Below are 26,297 nucleotides of genomic sequence, written 5' to 3' on the forward strand. Positions count from 1 at the left end.
TTGCTATTATTGATAAGTCCATGTTGATATAAATTGTGGGCTCACATATCTTTGCTTTTATGCAACAAATAAAAATCCTAATGTCTGTAGATAAACTACTCCATAAAATGTTTGGGTTCTAGTAAGAATTAAAAGAGTGAAAATAAAGCACATTATTAACTGGGCTAACTCTATGTTAATTTTATCTCTTTGAACCCTCCAGTTGATTTGCTGCATGATACCACTTAGACATCACTTAATAAATGTAGCCAGGAGAAAATGTCCCCAATCTTTCTAATGAAAATATATTTAACATTCGGCTGTAGTATATACTCCTTGGAATTCTTTAAATGTTACAAGATCTTCCTTATCTGTGAAGATAAAGGGTCCAGGACATCAATAATTCTATTACTTGACACTTTTACATATAAAGCATAAATCCCAAATATATTTCCTTAGTTCTGGTATAAATCATATGTGGGACTTGAAGTATTTGTGTGTGTGTCAATGTAGAAAACAAATGTGGAAAAGTGGTAATACGAAGAATAGCTTGAAAAGCAATAAGGAATTACTAAAAAAAATACAAAGTCATTTGAAATTAATTTGTTTCCTAGTATTCAAAGTAGTAATGTAAAGAAATAAAATATTACTGGATTTATTTCTGATATAATTATTAAAGTATATATCATTCATTTAATTTTTGAAAAAGTCTTCCTATCTCTACTGTTCTGACTTTCCCCTTAGCATTCAGATCATCCAAACACTAAAGAGTTTAAACACTAATCAACTTTCAAGACTACTTACCAAACAGATAATAACTTTTAAATATTTTAATGCACAATAATAAAAAGGAAAATTATAATCAATGTGTCAAAAATATCAGTTAACGTTGATACACCTTCTATTACAGATCCATGGTTGATATGAAACTATAGAATAAATAAATTACTTTGAAAAAAGCAAGTATTAAGTATTTAACAGCCAAACTGACAGTGTGGTATTTACAGTGTATGCATAGTAATTGTATAGACAGAATATTTTCAGTATATATTTAAATATTTTTTAAAAGATACTAACTGGAGAAAATGTCATCAACACTATCACATGCTTCTCTTAGTTTATAATATTTTCATGTAACTACAAAGATATTTCAGGAGAAAACAAAACTCTTGACATTTGATCCACCTTTTCATCTGTTAGATTATATTAAGTCTTTGAATTATCATCTTGCATTTGTCTTTTAATGCTCAACTCTTTTTTGGAGATTACTTTCTCAACAATTATAGACTTTCTAATCTTAATTCTATAGATGGCTCCATAGGTAGAGAAAATTCTTTAAATCTTTTTCCAAACCATTCTTCCAATCAAGTATTAGATTACTTCATTGACTGAACTTTTCACTAGCTAGTTTCTCTGGAAATTTCAGTTAGAGTTAAGCCCCACTGCAGAAATAAAAACCCTTCATTGACACTGAATTTAGGTTCAGAAAACCAGGTAGTTTGGAGGCGTCTCTTCCTAATTCACTGGGAAGTATTCAGGAAGATTTTACACTAGAAAATTTAATTTTTCATTGGAGTCTAAATGTTCTTTATTTGCTACAAAACCAGAATAAAATTTTAATAAGCTATAATATATTTTGCTCCTATCTATAGAAAACTCTATAGGTCTATCACACTGCTGAGAAATAGCAGGTGAAATTGAAGTAATCTTTTAAAGATTTATAAATAATTTATGCATCTGGATCAAATTTGACCAAAATTATGTATAAAAATAATTTATCCTATGAATGCATATTGTGTGTATACCAGACATATCTTTACATTTATAATGGTTCAACTTTCCTATAAAGTATTGAGCTAAAATATTTATATTATATATCTATTCTGAAGAGAAAATCTGAGTATTGCTAAAGTGCCTCTGAGAGAATAAGTAAATTAAGTAATTTTCCTCACAATACCATTGCCTTCATTAATGCCAAATGAGCTCATTTAATGGTGAAAGGGACAATGGAGCAAAATCCTAGAACTTTTGGGTTTAGTCTATGCATTCACATTAATAGCGTTAGGCAAGTTTTTTTTATGTCTCTGAGCCACAATTTAGTCATCATTAAATTGAGAGAAATTACTATCTCTTAGGTCACATCCAGTTTTTAAATTCTAGGCCAAATGAATAGAACTTAGTGAGGTACAAAATACCTATAGCATTAGCCAGTATCCAGGATAAAAAAAAAAGTAAGGTAATTAAACAGTTATAAACTTCAATAAGCTTGGTTCTCATGATACCGATGGTGGGGAGACTATAAAATCAACCTGGGGAGTTTGAGAGATAAAAGTAAAATGTTTGGAAGATTTATAATGATAGATATCATTGTAGTAGATAAAAAGAGAAAAATTTTATTTCAAGTCTTTCCATAAATGTCCTAAATCCACATATGTGGAGGAATATAACTACATCTAGAACTACAACTTCCATGCACAATACCCAGAATTCAATACATTATCAAGCTAACTGAGCAAGAGGATCACAAGAAAAAATGAACAATGAAAAAGATGCAGATGATCCAATTATTACAATGATCCAGCAGATCAAAAATAAACTGTGATTAATGTAATAAGTTTTAAAAATTCACCATAATGTTACTCTATTTCTAAAAGGAAAATTATAATTCTAAAGTTAAAAATGTCATAATTGAAGTTTAGGTTCAATCAATGATTTTAACACTAGACTGAACTAAGAAGAAAGGGGGAAATGCTAAAGTAGAAGATTGGTCAGAATAAAATATCCAGCATGTAATAAAAAAGATCAAATATGATTTTCAAAAAATAGATAGGGCACTGAAGATATAAGAGATATGGTGAAAAATTTAATCCACATATCCCTTCAATTACAGAAAAGGAGAAGAAAAAAACATGAGGCAGAAGCAGTGTTTGAAGGCAGACAGCTGAAATTTTGCTAGACTGATGAAAGACATCAAGCCACATATTCAAGAAGTTTTAAAAACTACAAGCTAGATAAAACCAAAAAAATTAAAACTGAGCATATAATAAAGGAATGGAAAAATCAAAAACAAAGAAAAATTATGAAAAGGAGCTGAAGAAAAAGAAAAATGCACACCACCTGAACAATAATCTTGACAACCATCTTTTCAAAAGAAGACTATGGAATGTCATCTTGAAAGTGCTGGGGGTGGGGAATAACTTCCAACTCAACAAAACTATTTTTCAAAAGTGATGGTGAAATAAGCATATTTGTGATATATAAAAGTTAGAGAATTCTTTACTACAAGAAATATTAATATTATTAATATTTTTTTAATCGATGTTTCTCTCTCATCGATGTTTCTAACTCTCTATCTCTCTCCCTTCCTCTCTGTAAAAAATCAATAAAATATATTTAAAAAAAAAAGAAAGTGCTGGGGGTGGGGAATAACTTCCAACTCAACAAAACTATTTTTCAAAAGTGATGGTGAAATAAGCATATTTGTGATATATAAAAGTTAGAGAATTCTTTACTACAAGAAATATTAATATTATTAATATTTTTTTAACATAGCACTAGTGGTTCTACCCAATGCCATAAGACACACAAAGGATATAAAAGGTATAAGAACTGAAAAGAAAAAAATGCAACCATTATTATCTGCTGATAGGATGATTGTCTATATCAAAAAATATAAAGCACTTGTAGATAAATTACTAGAATTAATAACATGTTAAAACAAAACAAAAAATACAACATATTCATATATATCATTATTAAACAGAAATAAATTTTTAACTTAAAGCTGATGTGCATAATGATCACAAATTGCAAATACCTAAGAATCAATCTAATGAAAGATGTATAGAACCTCTACATTAAAAATTTATAAAATATTAAGAAATTTTACATATTATTTAGATAAATAGGCCATGTTCATGAATTGATGACTCTTTATTATAAAGATGTCAACTAGTTTCATGTTCTTCAATACTAGATTCAATGCAATACAAATCAAAACCTCACGAAGTTGTTTTTGTGGAAAATTTAGGTGGAAATGAAAGAAGCAAAATGGCATTGATGCAAAAAAAGTTACATAGATTAGAACGGAAAAACACCATGCATATATAATGGACAATTGTTTTTTTAAAAAATATGTGGAACTCATTTTAAAGAAATGGCCTTGATCCAGTTGAATATCCCTGGGGAAAAATTATTCCTGATCACAAGTGATAGAGTATAAGAGTGCAAAATCAAGAAAGGGGTTATATCCAGAATATGATAAAATTTTTAAAATAATAGAAAAATATAACAGCTATAGAAAAATAGGCAGACTATGTGAACAGCTATTGCACAAAATGGAATGTAAAAAATGTCCAATAATACAAAAGGTGCTCAACCTCATTTATAAATCAGGAAACATAAAACTGAAATACTAAACACACCCAGCAAAATGATAGCCACTTAAATAATCTGGTAATGCTTAGTTTAGGAGCTATGTAGAACAATAGGAAGTTTCATACACTCTAGCACTAGTGTAAACAGGTAAATGCATTTGGGGAAAATTGTTTGGCATTATGTATTAAAGATGAAGATATGTACATATTCTATGTTCCACTAATCTCATTCATAGTTTTAAAAATGAGAAAATTGTATACTTGGATACTGAAAATTTTACACATACATTTATAGCAGCACTATTTAAAATAGGCATAAAGAGAGTGCAAAATCTTCAGAGTGAAACCACTCATACTGTATTCATAAAACAAACTACAAGAGATAAAATAAATGAACTCTAACCAATATGGCAATATGTATTTTTCCACTGAATGATGAATGATAAATATGAGGAACGCATCAACATATGCACACACATAATACATTTTGCACAATTCCATTTAAAGTTCAGGAAACGGGTCAAAATTAACCTAAGTTATAGAGCTAAAACCATGGTTGCATTTGGGAAAGAAAAAAAAAAGTGTTTGGGAGATGTATTTGAGTGGCTTCTGGATTAGAGCTAAAAGAAGTTTTACTTTCAAATAATTAATTGGCCAATATAATTCTGTCTGTACACATTTCAATTATGGGCAAATAACAAGAAAATGCTCTCTAAAAAGTTAATTCCAACTGATAACAAGTAAGTGGAAGATAGTATACACAGAATTAATAATAACTATGGTTGTATGTATGCCTTGGTGCCCTGTAATTCTGTAATATTTTACTAAAATGCCTAAGAAGAAGTAAAGAAATTTAAGTCAGAGAAATATGATTATGAAAAGTCTTTTAAATTAAGAATAAATTAATAAAATAAAAGAAAATGAAACTTCAGATTAAATTATTGGGATTAAATAAAAAGATTTGTAGAAACTAACCTTTGAGAGGGAATTCCCAGTTGCTGGCTGCTGGTCTTTGTCCCCAGAGTCAGGTAAACTGGGACTAAAAGCCATGAGGTCCGTCTTGGGCGGTCCCTCCCCAGAGCACACCCTCTGCCGCCTCTGTTGTGAGTATGACCAGCTGCCCACCGCGCTGGAGCACACCAGCACGGGCTTCCCCGGCCCGCACACACCTTGGGTGGGCAGCGCCCAGCACCGCAGAGCCGTGTACAGCAGCAGCGAGAGCACCAACAGGCTGGACACCGCGCAGATGGCGATGATCAGGTACACGTTCACGTCCACCAGCGCCGCCTCCGCGCTCGCAGGGCTGGAAGAAGCTCGCGACCAGGCCTTAGGCGCCTGGCCGCTGTCCACCAGCGACAGCAACACAGTGGCGGTGGCCACCAGCGCCGGCTCCCCGTGGTCCTTCACCAGCACCAGCAGGCGCTGGCGCGGAGAGTCCGCCTCGTCCAGGGCGCGCGTCGTGCTGATCTCGCCCGTGTACAGCCCCACGCGGAACGGGCTGCGCGCACCACCCGCCGCCGGCAGCAGCTCATAGGACAGCCACGCGTTGTAGCCCGAGTCCGCGTCCACCGCGCGCACCTTCGCCACCACGTGGCCCGCACCCACCAACCGTGACACCAGCTCGCCACCCACCTCGCTGCCCCCTCCTCCCGCCCCAGGCGGCAGCAGCGCGGGCGCGTTGTCGTTCTCGTCCAGCACAAACACCTGCAGCGTCACGTTGCTGCCCAGAGGAGGCACGCCCGCGTCGCGCGCGCTCACCTGGAACTGCAGCAGCTCCAGCTCCTCGTGGTCCAGAGGCTGCAGCGCGTACACCTTGCCGCTCTCCGCGTGCACCGACACGTAGCTCGACAGCGCGCGCTCGCCCACCCGCCGCTCCACCAGCGAGTAGGACACCAGCGCGTTCTCCTGCGCGTCCAAGTCCCGCGCCGACACCGTGAAGATGTGGCAGCCGGGCGGGTTGTTCTCCTTCACGAACACCGTGTACTCGGGCTGCGCGAACAGCGGCGCGTTGTCATTCACGTCGGCCACCTCCACGTACACGCTGGCTGTGGCTGACAGGGAAGGCGAGCCCCCATCCCGCGCTGTCACCACCAACTCGTAGTGTGACAGCTCCTCGCGGTCCAGGGCGCTGTCCAGCACCAGAGAATAGTAATTCTTGAAGGTGGACACCAGTTTAAAGGGAACGTGTGGCGACAGGATGCAGGTCACTTGCCCATTGACACCAGAGTCCAGGTCAGACACCCTTATCAGGGCTATGACGGTGCCCAGTGAAGCATCTTCTCTGATTGGGAGTGACAGGGACTTGAACTCCATTACTGGGACATTATCATTGGTGTCTTCCACTTCCACCATAACTGTACAATGGCCAGAGAGTGGAAGCTGTCCCTTATCAATGCCCTCTACAAGAATCTCATAGGATTTGCTTTCTTCAAAATCGATATGTCCCTTTACCATAATTTCTCCAGTAACTGAATCTATGTGGAACTTGGATTTCACATTTGGTAAAATATCAGTTGATAATGAATAAATAATATCTCCATTCAAGCCTTCGTCTAAATCTGAAGCATTAAGTTTAATTACCAACGTTCCATTGGGAACATTCTCTGGTAATTTCACTACATAGAGTGTTCTGTCGAAAGCTGGGGCGTTGTCATTGGCGTCCAGCACTGTGACGTGTAACTGAATGGTGCCTGTCAGCTCAGGTTTGCCACCATCAGTGGCCGTGAGCACTAAGAAAATCTCTGGAGCTTCTTCCCTGTCTAAAAGTTTCCTTAATACAAGTCCAAGACGTTTTACCTGTTCGCCTTTGGAAGGTTTTTCCAGCGAGAAATACTCATTGGAGCTCAGTCTGTAAGTCAGCAGAGCGTTCTCCCCGATATCTGCATCCGAGGCGCCCTCTAGCGGAAACCGGGAGTCAAGCAGCCTGGATTCCGCGATATACAGATTCTTTTGTGTTCTCTGGAACACAGGCGGGTTGTCGTTAATGTCCTTCACCTCCACCTCCACATGGAAAACCTGCAGCGGCCTCTCCACCACCACCTCCAGGTGGATGCTGCACTCCAGGCTCCGCCCGCACAGCTCCTCGCGGTCGATCCGAGAATTCACAAACAAAATGCCATTCTGCAGATTTACCTCCAGGAGGTCCCCGCGGCCCTTGGACGCCACCCGGAACAGGCGCGGCACCAGCTCCGCCAGCTCCAGCCCCAGGTCCTGCGCGATGCGGCCCACGAAGGTGCCGTGCTTGGCCTCCTCCGGGACTGAATAATGGATCTGGCCGCTCCCTACCTTCCAGGTTGTGAAGAACAGAAGGGAGAGCAGCAGACGCCGGGATTCCTGGCCTCTTCCCCAGGAAATCTCCATCTCATTAAGGGATCTTATTTCAAAATCAAAAGATATCTTCCGACCATTCAGTCCAGCGTCGCTGCATCCTCCATTTTCCAGCATCTGGATGGTGGATGCAGCTTCTTTACAATAAGAATAGAAGGGATTTTTTTCTTCCTTTCTCGGATCATTTCATGGTACAGAGCGACATCATGTGGCTCCAAACCGTAAGTAATCCATTCTGGAAATTCATACTCGAAGCTGCTAAGTCTTACTTGTTCTTTCAGCCCTCCCCGCCTACTTTGATGCTACTGAAGAATAGAATCACATTTTGTACGACTGAGGTACACATTTTGTACCACCGATTGAGTGTGATCCTTAGTTTCACCAAAGGGGCAGCTTTTAATTCCATGGAAGTCCTCTTTTCATTCAGGGTTTAAGTATTTACAGAGACCCAACTGTAGCTACATACACTTTGTAAACATACAATTGTAAAGTGATGGTTGGGAGGATTCCTGTGTTCCTGAAAATGCAGGAAGGTTGTTATTAATGCTGACACACCTTTCATCTTTGGATTTCATATTCCAGGTGTTGAAGTCTTCAGAGACTCTATCTATAGGGAACCTCTGATTCCAAGAATAAGCCATTGAAAGGGAAATTTGAAAATGATAAAAAAAAAGGGGGAGGGGGAGCAAAAGCCAGCATGTAATTGAAAGTCTTCCTTAAATCATGTAAGGGCTGCCGGGACAAGGAAGTTTTAACAAAGACGTCAGTTGTTATGGTATATAATTTATATGAAAAGGTATTCCAAAGAATATTATTCACTGAAACCCATTCACTTACCATGATCAACACTGGTATTCTCACTTTGTCTCATGGTTTATGTATACTTGCCTATTCTCCATTGTCTAATATGCCTAAACTTCTACTTTCTCCTATATTGTTCATATATTTTAGTCAAAGTGGTCACTTTCCTGCTTCCAACAAATATTTTACTAAACAAACATACTCATTTTGTCCCCTGTCTAAATAACAGCCATCATTTCCAAACTCTTAGCAAAGCAACTTGCCCCATTTTATAATCATTTAAAACTTCCTTGACTAGTGAAGACTTTCATGATTAAAGCAATTGGGCAGGCATCTTTAATTTCTTTTATACACTACAGCATCCAGGTTGGATCACTTGGACCATTTATTACATTAATTTCTCTTTTGTGGATATTTTTTTATATGTATGTATGATCCTCTTTTTTTGAAATATAAACTTTTAAAAAGAATAGTTGTGTCTTTTTAAAATATATTTTTATTGATTTGAGAGAGAAAGGGAGAGGGAGAGATAGAAACATCATTGATGAGAGAGAATCATTGATCGGCTGCCTCGAGCCTGCAACCCGGACATGTGCCCTTGACCAGAATAGAACCCAGGACCCTTCAGTCCATAGGATGATGCCCTATCCACTGAGCCAAACCAGCGAGGGCAATAGTTGTGTCTTATAGTCTAATAGCTCAGAATACTTAAGTAGTATTTGCTGAACATGTGTCTAATAGAATGGTTTGGTTCTCTTCAATTGACTAATAAAATGCATTAAATTAAGGTAGCTAGTCAGGAAAATATGATGTCTCACCAGCCTCTATAACTTTCCAGAGATACAAATATATCATCCTTAGACATTACCCTAATTAATATATTAATTGCCATATTGAAAACCTTGGATTTAGCTTAGTTTTCATTCCAGTTTCTTTTTGTTGTTGTCGTTAATCCTCACCCAAGGATATTCTTTCCTTTGATTCTTAGAGAGAGTGGAAGGGAGGGGGAGAGAGAGAGAGAAACATCAATCTGAGAGAGACACATCAATTGGTGGCCTCCCACATGTACCGGAGCGGGGATCCAGCCTGCAACCAAGGTACTGCCCTTGACCAGAATCAAACCTGTGATCCTTCAGTCTGCATGCAAAGCCACCACAGAGCCAAACAGGCCAGGGCTCATTCCAGTTCTTGGTAGTCATGATCTTTGAGACATCTGAGTTTTAATAGTCAAAGAATAAGTACCAATTAATACAGCACACTATAATTTGCTGACATAAAGAATTTTAATATAGAAGGACATGCTGGTAGCCATTTAAACTTTCTTTGTCTCTTATGTTCACAAACCTCTTTCCCCCTTTGTTGTCCAATTGTCTAGGACCAAAAAAAAATCAATGTAGTGAAAATAGCTTTAGTCTCCCTTCTATGAAGAGCCACACTCACAAATTTTTTTTCTGAATTAAAACATAAATCAGCCCTAGCTGGTTTGGCTCCATGAATATAGCGGCAGACTGTGGACTGAAGAGTCCTGGGTTCGATATGCCTAGGTTGTGGGCTCCATCCCCAGTGTGGGGCATGCAGGAGGCAGCTGATCAATGATTCTCTCTCATCACTGATGTTTCTATCTCTCTCTCCCTCTCCCTTCCTCTCTGAAGTCAATAAAAAATACATTAAAAAATAAATAAATAAACCAGTCTGGCCGTCATGGCTCAGTGGTTGAGTGTCGACCTATGAACTGGGAGGTCACGGCTTGATTCCCAGTCAGGGCACATGCATGAGTTGTGGGCTTGATCCCTCAGTGTAGGGCCTGCAGGAGGTAGCTGATCAATGTTTCTTTCTCATCATTGCTGTTTCTATCTCTCTCTCCCTCTCCTTTCTTCTCTAAAATCAATAAATATATATATTTTTAAAAACACTTAAATCAGTGTGGTTTCACTGTTTGAGAACCCAAACTGCAGATTTGTATTTTGTGATCATGGGTGTCAAACATACTGGAAGAAAATGAAAAGAACTCTCTGTCCATTTATTTTGCAGAATAATTAAATACATAGATGAGAATGCAACAGAATAGAAACTATTTGGAATTCACCTGGTATAGCAGCAATACATCCTAAAGAGAAAAACTCACAAGTCTTTAAAATGTCTTATTAGCTGAGAACTTAGTAATTTGAAGAGGAGAGCTTGATTTAAAGACTGCTGTCCTGGGAGACAAGAACTTTTCATGATCCTATTATTTATAACTAGACGCCTGGTGCACGAAATTCGTGCACTCGCAGGGGTCCCTCAGCCTGGCCTGTGCCCTCTCACAGTCCGGGAGCCCTTGGGGGATGTCTGACCACTGCAGAAGTGGGAGAGTCTCCCTCCACCACTACTGCACTTGCCAGCCGTGAGCCCAGCTGAGGGCTTCTGGTTGAACGACACTCCCTCTGTGGGAGCGCACTGACCACCAGGAGGCAGCTCCTGCATTGAGTGTCTGCCCGCTGGTGGTCAGTGTGCATCATAGCGACTGGTTGTTCCACCATTTGGTCGATTTGCATATTAGCCTTTTATTATATAGGATAGGATGAAAACGAGGCCTAACAAAACAAATAGTAAACTGAGGTTGGAAATGTTGTCACTAATACTGGCTAGATAGAGAGCAGCAAAGAATAGTGCCCGAAAAAAGAAATGAAAGAGAGAAAGAGAAGGATTGTCTCACTATTTTATGTTAGCCTCCCTCCTGCAATGTAATTGAGTGTTAACCAGCTTTCAGCAAGGAAGCTTGAACAAGGTGATAGAAAGTTATATTATACTAAAGGCCTGATGCATGGATTTGTGCACCGGTGAGGTCCCTCAGAGTGGCCTGCCGGGATTGGCCCAAAACCAGCAGTGCAGTGCCGCCTGCCAGTCCTTCCTGCTGCTCTCGCTTATCCCAGCCCCACTGCACCTGCCGCTGACTCACATCAGATGGATCCAGAGAGGCTTGCACCACTGCAGCAGCTTACCAGCTGTGAGCCCTGTGTCTGGGGTCTGTCGGTCAGCTGAGCGGCGCTCCCGCTGTGGAAGCGCTCTGACCACCAGAGGGGCAGCTCCTGTGTTGAGTGTCTTCCCCCTGGTGGTCAGTGCACATCATAGCGATGGGTCAACCAGTCGTTCAGTCGACCGGTTGTAACAGTTGCTTAGGCTTTTATATACATAGATAACGTGTGTGGAAATTATTTCATATAATTGTATTCATTGAAGCCCATTTCTCTCCCATGAGCAAGGTCTGTATTCTCCATTTTGTTTTTTATAAATACTAGATTTATAAATACTAGACAGTTCTCTAGTCTCTAATATGCCCAGGCTTTGGTTTCCAGTGGCAAGAAACTTGAATGGGAGCCCAACTCTTTGCTAGGGGAAATGACCTAATATCAATTAAGGGTATGACTAAAAAAATAATCTGACCTCCACTTTATTGGTGCAAGTTATTGGGAGCTTTGTACTTCCTACATGACACACATTAATAGACAGGTTGGTATTCAGAGGAAGACCACCAACAATGGCACTGACTTACTGGACTTTCTGGACATTAGCATCCTTAATAATGTATGCGAAAGATGTTAGTGAATAATAACTTTTTTAGTATAATAGTTTTTAAATTATAGGCAAGTATTACTTTCAACAAATTGTTCAAATGGAAAATAATAATTCTTAACAAGATTAATACTATTTCAAAAAGAATATTTTCTAAATGATGATATAAAGAGAAGGTTACAATTTCACTTCCCATTGATTTCTTAATGCTTACTATTAAAAATAGCGAGAAAATGAAGATGAACAAAATTACAATTCTAAAGCAACAAAAATTATTCTGTTTATTTTTCACCCAGTTGGGAAACTAGCAACAATACCCATTAGTGAAATGTGAGCACGAGGGGTAAGAGATCAACTGAAGGACTTGTATGCATGCATATAAGCATAACCAATGGACATAAGACACTGGGGGGTAGGGGAGGCCAGGGGATTGTCAAGGGCGGGGGAAAAAAGGAGACATATGTAATACTCTTTGTAATACTTTAAGCAATAAAACAATAAAAAAAGACAAAAATAAAAATGTGAGCACGAGTTCTGAAACAAATTAATTTCAAGTAGAGCAGAAGAACTGAGAATCCAGATGAATGAATAAATGAGCAATAGAAGCTCAGTAAGAGATTACAGATTTAATAAACTAATATTGAAACAGGAGATATAAGAGCATAATAAAAAGAGGGTGGTAAGCATTCAGGGTGAATTCATAAAATGGGCCAGTGACATTTGGACTGAAATCCAGTAGGAACTACAAATGAAAAGTGGCAAAAGCTGTTGAAGCGTGGTGTTGAGATTTGTAAACCTCATTTGGAGTCAAATGTTCTAAATAATGCAATTTATCCAGAAAAATATACTTAGTTCCTATCCGACCTTTAGTGATAAAATAATCCTACTACTGCAACTACTGGGGGGGAAAAACATCTGCAAGTATGGTTCTCACTTCTTGCTGATTTGGTACAAAAACATTAGTCACAAGATGTTTAAACATCTCAACCACAAAACCTGGAACTGGAAAACTAATTACAAAACACATAGAGCAATAAGTTGTAAAATGTTTCCAAAGGAGTCGAAATATTGAGGAACAAAAGACAAAGACATTCTGGAAAGGATTTTAAAAATTACTCACTTTGGCAGAAACATCAACATCCACATTCAGCTGCTCTTCTGTATCCCCGCTAAGTGGGCCAGGCGGAAGGCTGGGACTAAAAGCCATGAGGTCTGTCTTGGGCGGCCCCTCCCCAGAGCACACCCTCCGCTGCCTCTGCTGTGAGTAAGACCAGCTGCCCACCGCGCTGGAGCACACCAGCACGGGCTTTCCGGGACCGCGTGCACCCTCGGTGGGCGGCGCCGAGCACCGCAGAGCCGTGTACAGCAGCAGCGTGAGCACCAACAGGCTGGACACCGCGCAGATGGCGATGATCAAGTACACGTTCACATCCACTAGCGCGGTCTCCGAGCTCACAACACCCGCCAACGCCTTCGACCGGGTCTTTGGCGCCTGGCCGCTGTCCACCAGCGACAGCAGCACGGTGGCGGTGGCCATAAGCGCCGGTTCGCCATGGTCCTTCACCAGCACCAGCAGGCGCTGGCGCGGCGAGTCCGCCTCGTCCAGGGCGCGCGTCGTGCTGATCTCGCCCGTGTACAGCCCCACGCGGAACGGGCTGCGCGCACCACCCGCCGCCGGCAGCAGCTCATAGGACAGCCACGCGTTGTAGCCCGAGTCCGCGTCCACCGCGCGCACCTTCGCCACCACGTGGCCCGCGCCCACTGACGGCGACACCAGCTCGCTCACAGCACCGCCGGGGCCGCCTGGAGCCGGAGGCAACAGCGCGGGCGCGTTGTCGTTCTCGTCCAGCACGAACACCTGCAGCGTCACGTTGCTGCCCAGAGGAGGCACGCCCGCGTCGCGCGCGCTCACCTGGAACTGCAGCAGCTCCAGCTCCTCGTGGTCCAGAGGCTGCAGCGCGTACACCTTGCCGCTCTCCGCGTGCACCGACACGTAGCTCGACAGCGCGCGCTCGCCCACCCGCCGCTCCACCAGCGAGTAGGACACCAGCGCGTTCTCCTGCGCGTCCAAGTCCCGCGCCGACACCGTGAAGATGTGGCAGCCGGGCGGGTTGTTCTCCTTCACGAACACCGTGTGCTCGGGCTGCGCGAACAGCGGCGCGTTGTCGTTCACGTCGGCCACCTCCACGGACAGGCTGGCTGTGGCCGACAGCGAAGGCGAGCCCCCATCCCGAGCGGTCACTACTACAGTGTAGTTCGCCAAGCTCTCACGGTCCAGGGCGCTGTCCAGCACTAGTGAGTAGTAATTCTTGAAGGTGGACACCAGCTTGAAGGGAACATGGGGTGACAGGGTGCAGGTTATCTGCCCGTTGTTACCAGAGTCGAGGTCAGACACGCTGATCAGGGCAATGATCGTGCCTAGTGGAGCATCTTCTAATACAGGTAACGATAATGATTTGATAACCAACTCAGGTACATTATCATTTGTGTCCAAAATTTCCACTAGGACAGTGCAGTGATCTGCCATTGGGGGCGTTCCTTTATCTGTCGCTTCTACCTGGATTTCATATAACTTAGTTTCCTCGAAATCTAAGTTACCCTTTACACTGATGTATCCATTAACCGGGTCCAAGTGGAATTTTGACAGAGTATCTGCTGAGGTGTCTGTATTGAAAGAATACACAATGTCCTTATTTACTCCTTCATCCAAATCAGAGGCGTTAACAATCACTGCTAGGGTACCATTTGGTGCATTTTCGAATAATCTGACTTTATAGACCGACCTCTCAAACGCTGGGGCGTTGTCGTTTACATCTAGAATGGTGATCATCAGTTGAGTAGTGCCAGTGAGCTCAGGTTTCCCGCCATCAACCGCCATTATGAATAAGTGATGCTCAGGAGTATCCTCCCGATTTAAAAGTTTTTTCAACACGAGACCAAGGGATTTAATTTCCTTATCATTTCTTTTAACATCCAAGGTAAAATATTCATTGGAGCTAAGAACGTAGGTCAACAGCGAATTCGCTCCTATATCTGAATCTGATGCGCCCTCTAGCGGAATCCGAGAACCCGGTGGCCGGGATTCGTAAATAAACAATTTTTTTACAGCCACTGGGAACACCGGCGGGTTGTCGTTAATGTCCTTCACCTCCACCTCCACATGGAAAACCTGCAGCGGCCTCTCCACCACCACCTCCAGGTGGATGCTGCACTCCGCGCTCCGCCCGCACAGCTCCTCGCGGTCGATCCGAGAATTCACAAACAAAATGCCATTCTGCAGATTTACCTCCAGGAGGTCCCCGCGGCCCTTGGACGCCACCCGGAACAGGCGCGGCACCAGCTCCGCCAGCTCCAGCCCCAGGTCCTGCGCGATGCGACCCACGAAGGTGCCGTGCTTGGCCTCCTCCTGGATGGAGTAGTGGACCTGGCCGCTCCCAGCCTCCCAGATTGTGAGGAGCAAAAGCGAACACAGTAGTCTCCAGGCTCCTAGACCTTCTCTGCAGGAAAACACCATTGCAACCCTTTCCCAAATATCTGGTCTCTCTTGCCTGGATCCAAAATTTAAAAAGTAATTCGAGCTCCTTATTCTTCATTTCTTATAAAACCTTCCCATGCCGGTATTTCAGAAATGGCGAGGAAAACTGACATCTGCGTACGTAATCCACACTGTGTATCTTTTGTGGTGAAAGACCTTGTGGTGGACAGCGACATCATGTGGCTAAATGTGTATTGTTTTAAATAAATATATTCTCTTCTTATACTTCGTTTGCACTTTCGCAAATTACTATTTTTATTGTAATTTCCTTCAGGCACTCCTCAAAGTCTTTATATTTTACCAGAATATATCCTTAGAACTTTTATTTTAATTTATTACTTTCAATTCTGCCAATCCATGACATAGAGTAAAATATAATAAAATTAATTACTGTTGTAAAAGCAGTGGACATCTATTGGAAATAATTCCCATTTGACAAGCACTGTTCTATTTGTTTTAATGGAGTTATCTCATCAAATTTTCGCAACAACCCTCTGAGATACATATTAATATGTTTCACATTTTACAAACAAGGAAGTGGAAGCACATACAGATTAAGTAACTTAAAAATGATATTAACTGGTGGTGTTTGGATGGGATCTAAATCAGACTGAAGAGCTATAATTTTAACCGATTGGCCTCTAAATCTACATTTTATTTAAAAAAACAAGATTTTGATATTTGTGACCATTAAAATATGAGACATTGAAAATATGTGTGCACATATATCCATATATACATACATATTTACTTCTATATTATTTAGTCAATTGCTAATTTACCAAATATGCTCACTTTATTATTTATTTATTTATTTATAGACTGTCTATAAGTCATTCTTGTGTCTTTTATCTAACAACTATATCCTTGTTAGATGACTTAACTGTTATTTATAAAAAGATATACATAAGCCAGAAGTCAGTCTTTTACAGTGCGGTTCTTTTGTAAATTTGCTTTTGTTTCATGACAGCACTGTGTGATTTGGATATTTGTTACATTCACATCACACCAACTAAGACTATATTAGTTTTAATATTTCCACATCATTTATATGTTTGAATTTACCTATATATCTTAAAATGTTAGTAACATGAAATAACTGTGTATTTAATCATCTCCACTCTATAAATCTCTGGATTCCAGTTTCTTAAAATTGTCTTACTTGGAAGAACTGGTGATTTAATCAATCAGTAAAAAGAGAAAAGTAACTTTAGCACATGATTCACTACTCAGTATATGTAAGATGAGGCAATAAAATATTCCAAAGATCTCTGTGAATTCAGTGAGAGGCATGAGTTCTCTGAGCATTTGGAAGTTGAGCAAAGAAAGGGGAAAGGTTGAATTCACAGAGGTAAGAGAATGTCCAAATTTTTGTTTATGATCAGACCCTTTTTAAATGAAATCAAACATGTGAATTAAGTATTAGAAAAAAATTTTCATACTAGTTTTTTTCTGTGTACTTATTGAATGCAAGCCAGGATTGCAACTTACTCATATTTTATCATTCATATTTAGAACAGAATGATCAATTAATGTTTTAATGAATAAATAAGTAAATATTTTAAATTAACTTTGTTAAGTAATATAAGTAAACAGGTAAGTGACATTAATAATATTTGTTAATTACAAATTTCTAACTGACTATTGTACAGGGTCATGAAAAAGAAGTTAACACAATAATTATTTTGAAAAGCATGGGCCTAGGAAATAATTATAGAGATCAATATGCTAGTTCTTTGATAAATCTTGAAAAGTAGTGAGTTTTTAAATGAGAAACAAACTTAAAATTTTAAAACATCATGTACTTCATTAATTATTATATGATTAATTGACAACTTATTGTAATACCATACATTTTATGACATTTAAGAGTGTACTGATGCAACTTAAGGAAAATGTAAATAAGGAATAAGAAACACTAAAACTTACCTAGCAAAAAATAATGTGAGTCCTGGAGGTCTGGGTACACTTGGATATAGTTTTAAAAGTTTGCCATTTAACCACAGTAGAAATGTAGTGGCCAGACCTCCAGTAGGAAGAACTCCACCTGACCATTCATAATTGCACACACAAGTCTGAAGGTGGTGTGTAGCTATGATATTCTAGGTGGAATAACTCCTCCCAAGAAAAAGCTTCCTCCTCATTTGTTCAAGCTACTTGTTTATCTCTGTAAATATATAAAGCCTTAGATTAACCTTTCTGATTCCCGGGAAACATATACTCTGAATTTTGAGGCTTATCAGTGATAAGGAACTAATAAGTTTCCTGTAGGAACAGACTATCCTTAAATGGAATTCAAAATCTCCCCACCAAACTACTCAATTCCTGTAAAAGAAGATCCCAGATGGAAGTTGATATTCTGGCCAATCTGTGAAGGATCTATGACTCAGTTCACTTCGTGGAAATTATTTCTATGACTGATCAATAGCCACATACATTTGGAGGGAAATCAGCAAATAACTGAGAACCAAGTAGTAGAACACTATTTTATTTCACCCCAAGACATCTTCCTTTAGTTGAATTTTTTAAAAATTTCATTTGCAAATGGATTAAAGATGAATTCAGTGAGAAGCATGAGTTCTCTGAGCATTTGGAATTTGAGCAAAGAAAGTCCATAGGAAGAGGTTGAATTCACAGAGGTAAGAGAATGTCCAAATTTTTGTTTATAGTCAGACCCTTTTTAAATGAAAGCAAACATGTGAATTAAGTACTAGAAAAAAATATTTCATACCAGCTTTTTTCTGTGTACTCAAGCCAGGATTGCAACTTACTCATATTTTATTATTCATATTTAGAACAGAATGAATTATTAATTAATGTTCAATGAATAAATAAACATTCTAAATTTACTTTGTCAAGCAATATAAGTAAATAGGTAAGTTACACTAATAAGTATTAATTAATTAATTAATATGGGGCCTCTTTTCTCAAAAAACTCTCTATTGTGCCTTAAAACTCCCAGGATTTTGCAAGTGTGAAATCTCTATCCCAAATAACAGTTTATTTTACTACTGAAAGCCATACCAAAGTGATGCCATGGGTAGTAATGACCTATGATAGATAATTTTGGAGGGCCTATCATTAAAAGATCCATTAAGGCTGTTTTCAAACACAAAGAAAAGAAAAACTAATTTAGGAACTGTTTATACAGGTAAAGTCAAATTAATTTTTGATTGAAAGAATAATGTAGTACATGTCCAGATATATAAGATAGTCTTATTCCAACATATTCTTACAGAATGAACGGATGTGTAATATGGGAAATACGTATTATATAATCATACTTATACTTTTCTTCCACCTGGGATTTTTAACTTGAGAACAAATATTTACAGGCAATACTAAGTTTTCACATTTTGCTGAAGTGTTTTTTAATCCTTAAAGACCTTATTATTCATGGAGAGGTTCAATTATGTAAAAGCCAAAATGTAAAAATAACAAAACCATTGAGTAAATTATTCTCAATGCAAAAAAAATCATCTCTAATCCATTCCATGTGCTGCACATTAAGATAATGATATAAAGACAGAGCTTTGAGTGGAAATAAAGAATAAATGAAATAGAACAATTTTAGAATTGACAGGAAAAAATTTAAAAACTCACCTTTCCTAAGTGTTCCGAATCTGAGGGTTGTTGTCTTTCTTCGGCGGAGCCAGGACCCTGAGGTAGGCTGGGGCTGAAGGCCATGAGGTCCGTCTTGGGCGGCCCCTCCCCAGAGCACACCCTCTGCCGCCTCTGCTGTGAGTACGACCAGCTGCCCACCGCGCTGGAGCACACCAGCACGGGCTTCCCCGGCCCGCACCCGCCCTCGGTGGGCGGCGCGGAGCACCGCAGCGCCGTGTACAGCAGCAGCGAGAGCACCAACAGGCTGGACACCGCGCAGATGGCGATGATCAGGTACACGTTCACGTCCACCAGCGCCGCCTTCGCGCCCGCGGTGCCAGAGGACTCTCGCAAAGAGGCCTTAGGCGCCTGGCCGCTGTCCACCAGCGACAGCAGCACAGTGGCGGTGGCCACCAGCGCCGGCTCCCCGTGGTCCTTCACCAGCACCAGCAGGCGCTGCCGCGGCGAGTCCGCCTCGTCCAGGGCGCGCGTCGTGCTGATCTCGCCCGTGTACAGCCCCACGCGGAACGGGCTGCGCGCACCACCCGCCGCCGGCAGCAGCTCATAGGACAGCCACGCGTTGTAGCCCGAGTCCGCGTCCACCGCGCGCACCTTCGCCACCACGTGGCCCGCGCCCACTGACCGCGACACCAGCTCGCCACCCACCTCGCTGCCCCCACCGCCCGCCCCAGGCGGCAGCAGCGCGGGCGCGTTGTCGTTGTCGTCCAGCACGAACACCTGCAGCGTCACGTTGCTGCCCAGAGGAGGCACGCCCGCGTCGCGCGCGCTCACCTGGAACTGCAGCAGCTCCAGCTCCTCGTGGTCCAGAGGCTGCAGCGCGTACACCTTGCCGCTCTCCGCGTGCACCGACACGTAGCTCGACAGCGCGCGCTCGCCCACCCGCCGCTCCACCAGCGAGTAGGACACCAGCGCGTTCTCCTGCGCGTCCAAGTCCCGCGCCGACACCGTGAAGATGTGGCGGCCGGGCGGGTTGTTCTCCTTCACGAACACCGTGTGCTCGGGCTGCGCGAACAGCGGCGCGTTGTCGTTCACGTCGGCCACTTCCACGGACAGGCTGGTGGTGGCCGACAGCGAAGGCGAGCCCCCGTCCCGAGCTGTCACCACCAACTCGTAGTGTGACAGCTTCTCGCGGTCCAGGGCGCTGTCCAGCACCAGAGAATAGTAATTCTTGAAAGTAGACACCAGCTTGAAGGGGACATGAGGTGTTAGTAAGCAGGTCACCTGCCCGTTGGCACCTGAGTCGCGATCGGACACCATAATAAGGGCGATTACTGTGCCCAGCAGAGCGTCCTCTCGGATCGGAAGTGAAAGAGATGTTATTGAGACTTCTGGTTTGTTATCATTGATGTCCACAATTTTCACTGAAATTTTACAGTGCCCAGTCATTGACGGAGTTCCATTGTCATATGCCAGGACTTGAATCTCGTAGGATTTCGCTACTTCATAATCTAATTGTCCCTGAGTTCTGATTTCCCCTGTGCTGGGGTCTATTTTGAACTTGGTCTTTATGGTGGAGGGCACATCACTACTAAATGAATACACAATCTGGCTGTTTGATCCTTCATCCGCATCAGAAGAATTTAGTTTCATCACTAACGTTCCGTTTGCGGTGTTCTCTAACAATTGTACTTTGTAAACTGACTGGTCAAAAGTAGGTTCATTGTCATTCACATCCAATACATTGATAAACAATTGAACGGTGCCCGTGAGCTCAGGTTTGCCGCCATCCGTAGCCACCAGTAACAAACTAACCGCGGCAGTCTCCTCTCTGTCCAGAGATTTCCTAAGCACAAGAGACAAAGACTGGCTTAGTTCATCATTTGTCTGTATGTCTAGAGAGAAAAACTCACTGGAGCTGAGCTTGTAGGAAAGAAGAGCGTTTACTCCGATATCTGCATCAGTTGCTCCCTCTAGAGGGAACCGCGAGTCAAGCAGCTTCGATTCTGAAAACCCAATAGTCTTGACTGACATTGGAAATACAGGCGGATTGTCGTTAATGTCCTTCACCTCCACCTCCACATGGAAAACCTGCAGCGGCCTCTCCACCACCACCTCCAGGTGGATGCTGCACTCCAAGCTCCGCCCGCACAGCTCCTCGCGGTCGATCCGAGAATTCACAAACAAAATGCCATTCTGCAGATTTACCTCCAGAAGGTCCCCGCGGCCCTTGGACGCCACCCGGAAGAGGCGCGGCACCAGCTCCGCCAGCTCCAGCCCCAGGTCCTGCGCGATGCGGCCCACGAAGGTGCCGTGCTTGGCCTCCTCCGGGACGGAGTAGTGAACCTGGCCGCTCCCAGCCTCCCAGGCTGCCAGGAACAGAAGCGAGAGCAGCAGACGCCCGACCTCCGGGTCCCTTCTCATAGAAGACACCATTACCAATCCTCAGTGAGTTGATCAAATTAGAAAATCATGTTTTGTAAAATTTGAAATATTCTCCTCTAGTCTCCTGCTTCTCTTATTGTTCCGCTTCTCTGGAGTGACAATGGGGCTCTGGGTATTTTTCCTCCTAGAGAACACTCTGTGGTAGACAGCGACATCATGTGGCCAAAAGGTAGGTATTACTGCTTATCCTATAGATTTACAACTAGACTATTGTCTGGTCTAAGTTTATTCATAACTTTCATCTTTGAAAAATAGCTATTTTAAACTCTGGAATATATCACTTCCCCTTTTTATTGGGTTAAAACACATAAAATTTACCATCTCAACCGTTTTTAAGTATACAGTTTAGTATGTTCAGTATATTCACATTGTTGTGAAACAGATCTCCAGAACTTTTCACCTTCCAAATCTGAAACTCCATACTCACTAGACAACTCCCACTTCTCCACCACATACCCCCACACACCGTTCTACTTTCTGTTTCTATGAATGTTATCACTTTAGTTACCCTATATTAGTGGGATCACACAGCATTTGTCTGTGACTGGCTTATTTCACTCAGCATAATGTCCTCCAGTTTCACCCTTGTTGTAGCATGTGATGGGGTTTCCTTCCTTTTTAAGACTGAATAATATTATAATGTGTGTATTTACCACACTTTGTTTATCTATTCGTCCCCAGGTGTGTATATGCCACATTTTGTTTGGCTATTCATCCATCTGTTCATGGATATTTGGGTTGTTTCCACCTCTTGGCTATTGTGAATAATGCTGCTATGAATGAACATGGGTGTGAAAAATCTATCTTTCAGACCCTGCTCTCAATTCTTTTGGCTACATTATGTCTTTTTTAAACCATTTCTTCAAGTGATGCACATAGGAATCAAAGGGTACTTCAATCAATTGGTGTTTTTGTGATTTAACTTTATTTTCTGAACTGTTTGCAGATGTTTGAAAGTTAATAATTTCTCACTTGGAAAATGTGTTCTTAATTTAGGAACATTCCATTTTATACTACATTTAAATATTTGAATAGTATAATTGATCCCTTTCTTAGTGCTAATGCTTTTATTAATTCTTAATTGGCCCCTTCACACAAAACCAATATAAAAATAAGATAAAGATAACATAGGGAAGAAAATAAAATGAATTTAGGAGTGGGTCAGTGTCCAACATACATAATAATCATTTTCAGTTACTCTAAGGTCACAAATTTTGCTTTCAGAAAGAGGAAAAAGTGTCCATAAAAGAATAGCAAAAACATTTTCTAAAGAAAAACTAGCTTTTCCTGGTGCTAAAAATCAATACTAATTTCTCTCTTGAGTCCTATCTTAAGAAACTTATTCACACCCTGTATGGAAGTGTATATTTATTTTAATCATACTCTAGTAATGAACTGACTTAAGAAAGCAGAGCATCACTTACTGTCTTATACATGGAAATGGATAATTATTTACTGGTTTCAGGCAGAGCTGTTTATACACACTTCAGTATCTCCACATTTATGCTTTTCCCATGTGATGGCAAAATGGCCAAAGTAGCTTTTAGTCTACATTTAGTGACTCTCAATAGAAAGCTCCCTTTTCCTGATAGTCCCAGCAAAAATCCTAGAATATCACTTCCTTTGAGCCAGTTGAGATGGCATATCTTTCCTTTAGTCAATAGTTGTGATGGTTCTCACTTGGCCAGACATGGGTCACATATTCATTGTTGAAGCCAGGAGATGAAATAAGCGATTCCTAAATCATGTGGACTGAAAATGGCAAGGTTGCTCTTGTGAAGTGAAGGCCAGTGCAAGACCTCATGTAAGCAAATTCTCTTGGATCTTAAACTGATTTCACATAGCTACAGACTGGCCATTACATCACTCCGTAGTTGCAATGCAACTGTATGTTTTTAATACCCAGTAATTTTGACATGCTAATCAGTGGCCAACATACTGGCTACTATTGACATATTAAGAAATTATACCACATATTAGCTCTTGGAAATATAGCTTCGTTAAGGCAATTTTTGTAATCCCTTAAGGTAATTTTGCTGGATTTTTGGAATAACATGGCTGGGGGTATAAGGTATATTCTGTTATTCAGGGTTCCTGAGGATCTAGCATATCTCTCTCCCTCGGAGAAATAGAGTGCCAATGCCAGAAATCCAAGCACATTTCCCCCAGTGGGGAAAAGAGAATGAGAAGGCATGCTGAACAAATACCACCCAGCTTGACATCTCTTGACATCTATAGTGGGTTGAATAGTACACACCCAGATCCTTAGCACGTGACTTTATTTGGAATAAAGATATTCATGGATATAGTTAAGGTAACTCTAACACCTAACATCATCCTAGATTAGGGTTGGCCATAATCAAATGACAGGTGTCCTTATAAGAGACAGAAAAAGAAAAGATACACAGAGACACAGGAAAGAAATGTGAGGCAGAAATTGGAGTTATGTTGCCACAAGCCAAGGAACCACCAGAAACTGGAAGAGGCCAGGATGAATTCGCCCCTAGAGTCTTCAGAGGGACCATGGCCCTGCCAGAACACCTGGATGTTGGACTTCTGGCCTCTAGAACTATGAGAAATACATTTCTGTTGTTTTAAGCCACAAAGTTTGTGGTAATTTGGTGCAGCAATACCCTTTGCGTTTATCAAAATGAACTGTCAATTCCCTAAGGTTTATGTGTCTGAGCATTTATTCTTGCAATATCTTCATCTCAGTCTTTCACAAAACTACAACAAAGCCCTAGAAGGAAAAAAAGAAGGAATGGATACTAAGCAAGACAACAAGAAGGAGAAAAAGGAAGAGGAGGAGGAGGAGGAGGAGGAGGAGGATCTAAAACATTTTAAATGTATTTTTTTAATGATTTCACAGAGGAAGAGAGAGGGAGAGGAAAATGGAAACATCAATGATGAGAAAGAATTATTGATTGGCTGCCTTCTGCATGCCCCCTACTGGGGATCAAGCCTGCAACCCTGGCTTGTGCCCTGACCTCCTGGTTCATAGGTCAATGCTCAACCACTGAGCCACAGTGGCCAGACCCTAAAACATTTTAAATTGTTTATTTTCTTTAACTTTTATATATATATAAAAAGAAACCACAACACAATAATTTTTCCCATGGGATCCAAGTTATCTAATCTGCTTAATGGTCAGATGCCTTAATAAAAAAAAAAAAGTCAATAATAGCGCTGGCCAGTCACTCAGTGGTTAGAGCTTACTCCTGCAGACCAAAGGATCACAGGTTCAATTCCTGATCAAGGGCACATACCTTGGTTGCAGGTTCTGCAGTCCTGGTAGGGGCCCATATGGGAGGCAACCAATTGTGTGTCTATAACATGGATGTTTCTTTCTATCTCTCTCTCCACCCCTCCTGCCTCCTTCACATTCTCTCTAGAAATCAATAGAAAAAATATCCTTGGTGAGGATTTTTTAAAAAGTCAGTAATAATGTTCTATCAATTGTAATGTTCTCCTCTTAAAATTTATTCTGTTCACATTAGCCTAATGACACTGGAATCCCAATGAATATGTTGCTGTACACTGACTATTTCAGTTTTCCCTCTAAAATAAACACAATTGGCCCTAGCCCATTTGGCTCAGTGGATATAGCAACAGCCCTCAGACTGAAGGGTCCCGAGTTTGATCCCAGTCATGGGCACACACCTTAGTTGCAGGCTCGATCCCAGACCTTGTTTGGGGGTGCATGCAGGAGGCAACCAATTGATGTGTCTCTCTCACATCAATGTTTCCCAATTAAATTAATTAATTAAAGTAAAATAAACACAATTGTATTTCTGGCTCCTGCAAGGTCTTCTGTGGTTATGGGAATCTACCTAAGACAGCTTTCCTCCACATGTTGACTCAGCATCCCAAACTGCCTCTAGATTATGGCATCTCAACATCAACCTGTTTTCATAATTCCTGCAACATCATAAACTGCACAAGAGAGTCTTGCACTGGCAATTACATGCTTCTGCTAGGAACTGAGACACATCCACATTTCATTGGTCAAAGGAAACCACACCTCAAGGTAACAGGGAAGGGAAATCCTCCAGTGTTCCCAGAAGGAAAAGAAATGTTGTTACCAAAATAAATAACTATTTCTCATTCTTATCTATTTGTATTCTTTTTTAAATATGTTTTTATTTCTTTTTTAGAAGAGAGAGAGAGAGGAGAGAGAGAGAGAGACATCAATTGGCTGCCTCCTACATGCCCTGTACCAGATTGGAAAACAACCTGCAACCTGGGCTGTTGGGGTCCAGCCCCACAGGTCCAGGGGTTCCCCATAGGTGTGGACGGAGTCGGCGAAGAATGAAGGACACCGAGGCAGCGTTTAGGTGATCATCATGGCGAGGTTCCTCCTAGCCAGGTTCCTCTCATCATAGCCAGGTTCCTCCCTTTATTGTCCTCTTACATTTGTATTTATACTATTTGATCTTAATCCTATCCATTCTATTCCAAAGGTTAGGGCGTTTCTTACCTCCATTCCAAGGTTACTCTATTGTTCTATTAAGCTACAAGGAAGTAACTGAAGGAGGTTATTCTAAGTAAAGATTATGTAGCACTGGGCATGTGCCTTGACTAGGAATCGAACCGTGAGCAACCTCCTGATTCATAGTTTAATGCTCAACCACTGAGCAACACCAGCTGGGCAATACCTTACTTTCTAATTACATAGTTATACCAGAAAATAGAGTTACTCTTCTAATCTTGAAAAGGAAACG

At 41.2% G+C, this 26,297-nt stretch overlaps 2 protein-coding genes across 4 annotated transcripts in view; both read right to left on the reverse strand.

The window, feature by feature from the left end:
* LOC102420843 (protocadherin alpha-C2) overlaps window positions 1-21,665 on the reverse strand; it is a 144,036-nt gene extending 122,371 nt beyond the window's left edge. The window contains exon 1 of one of the 3 annotated variants that reach the window (XM_023752053.1): window positions 19,174-21,665. In XM_023752053.1, coding sequence (XP_023607821.1) covers window positions 19,174-21,567 — 2,394 coding nt within the window. In that variant the 5' untranslated portion in view covers window positions 21,568-21,665. Of the gene's footprint in view, window positions 1-4,313; window positions 4,326-13,155; window positions 15,571-19,173 lie in introns of those variants that run through there. The other 2 variants (XM_023752059.1, XM_023752057.1) reach the window with 2 other exon arrangements.
* On the reverse strand, window positions 5,289-7,715 carry LOC102442023 (protocadherin alpha-4). Its single transcript, XM_023752089.1, has one exon. It carries the CDS (start codon window positions 7,713-7,715, stop codon window positions 5,289-5,291), a length of 2,427 nt encoding a protein of 808 aa, XP_023607857.1.
* Window positions 21,666-26,297: the final 4,632 nt, after the last annotated feature.

The sequence above is a fragment of the Myotis lucifugus genome, unplaced genomic scaffold (assembly GCF_000147115.1).
Source record: "Myotis lucifugus unplaced genomic scaffold, Myoluc2.0 scaffold_28, whole genome shotgun sequence".
Taxonomy (NCBI): domain Eukaryota; kingdom Metazoa; phylum Chordata; class Mammalia; order Chiroptera; family Vespertilionidae; genus Myotis; species Myotis lucifugus.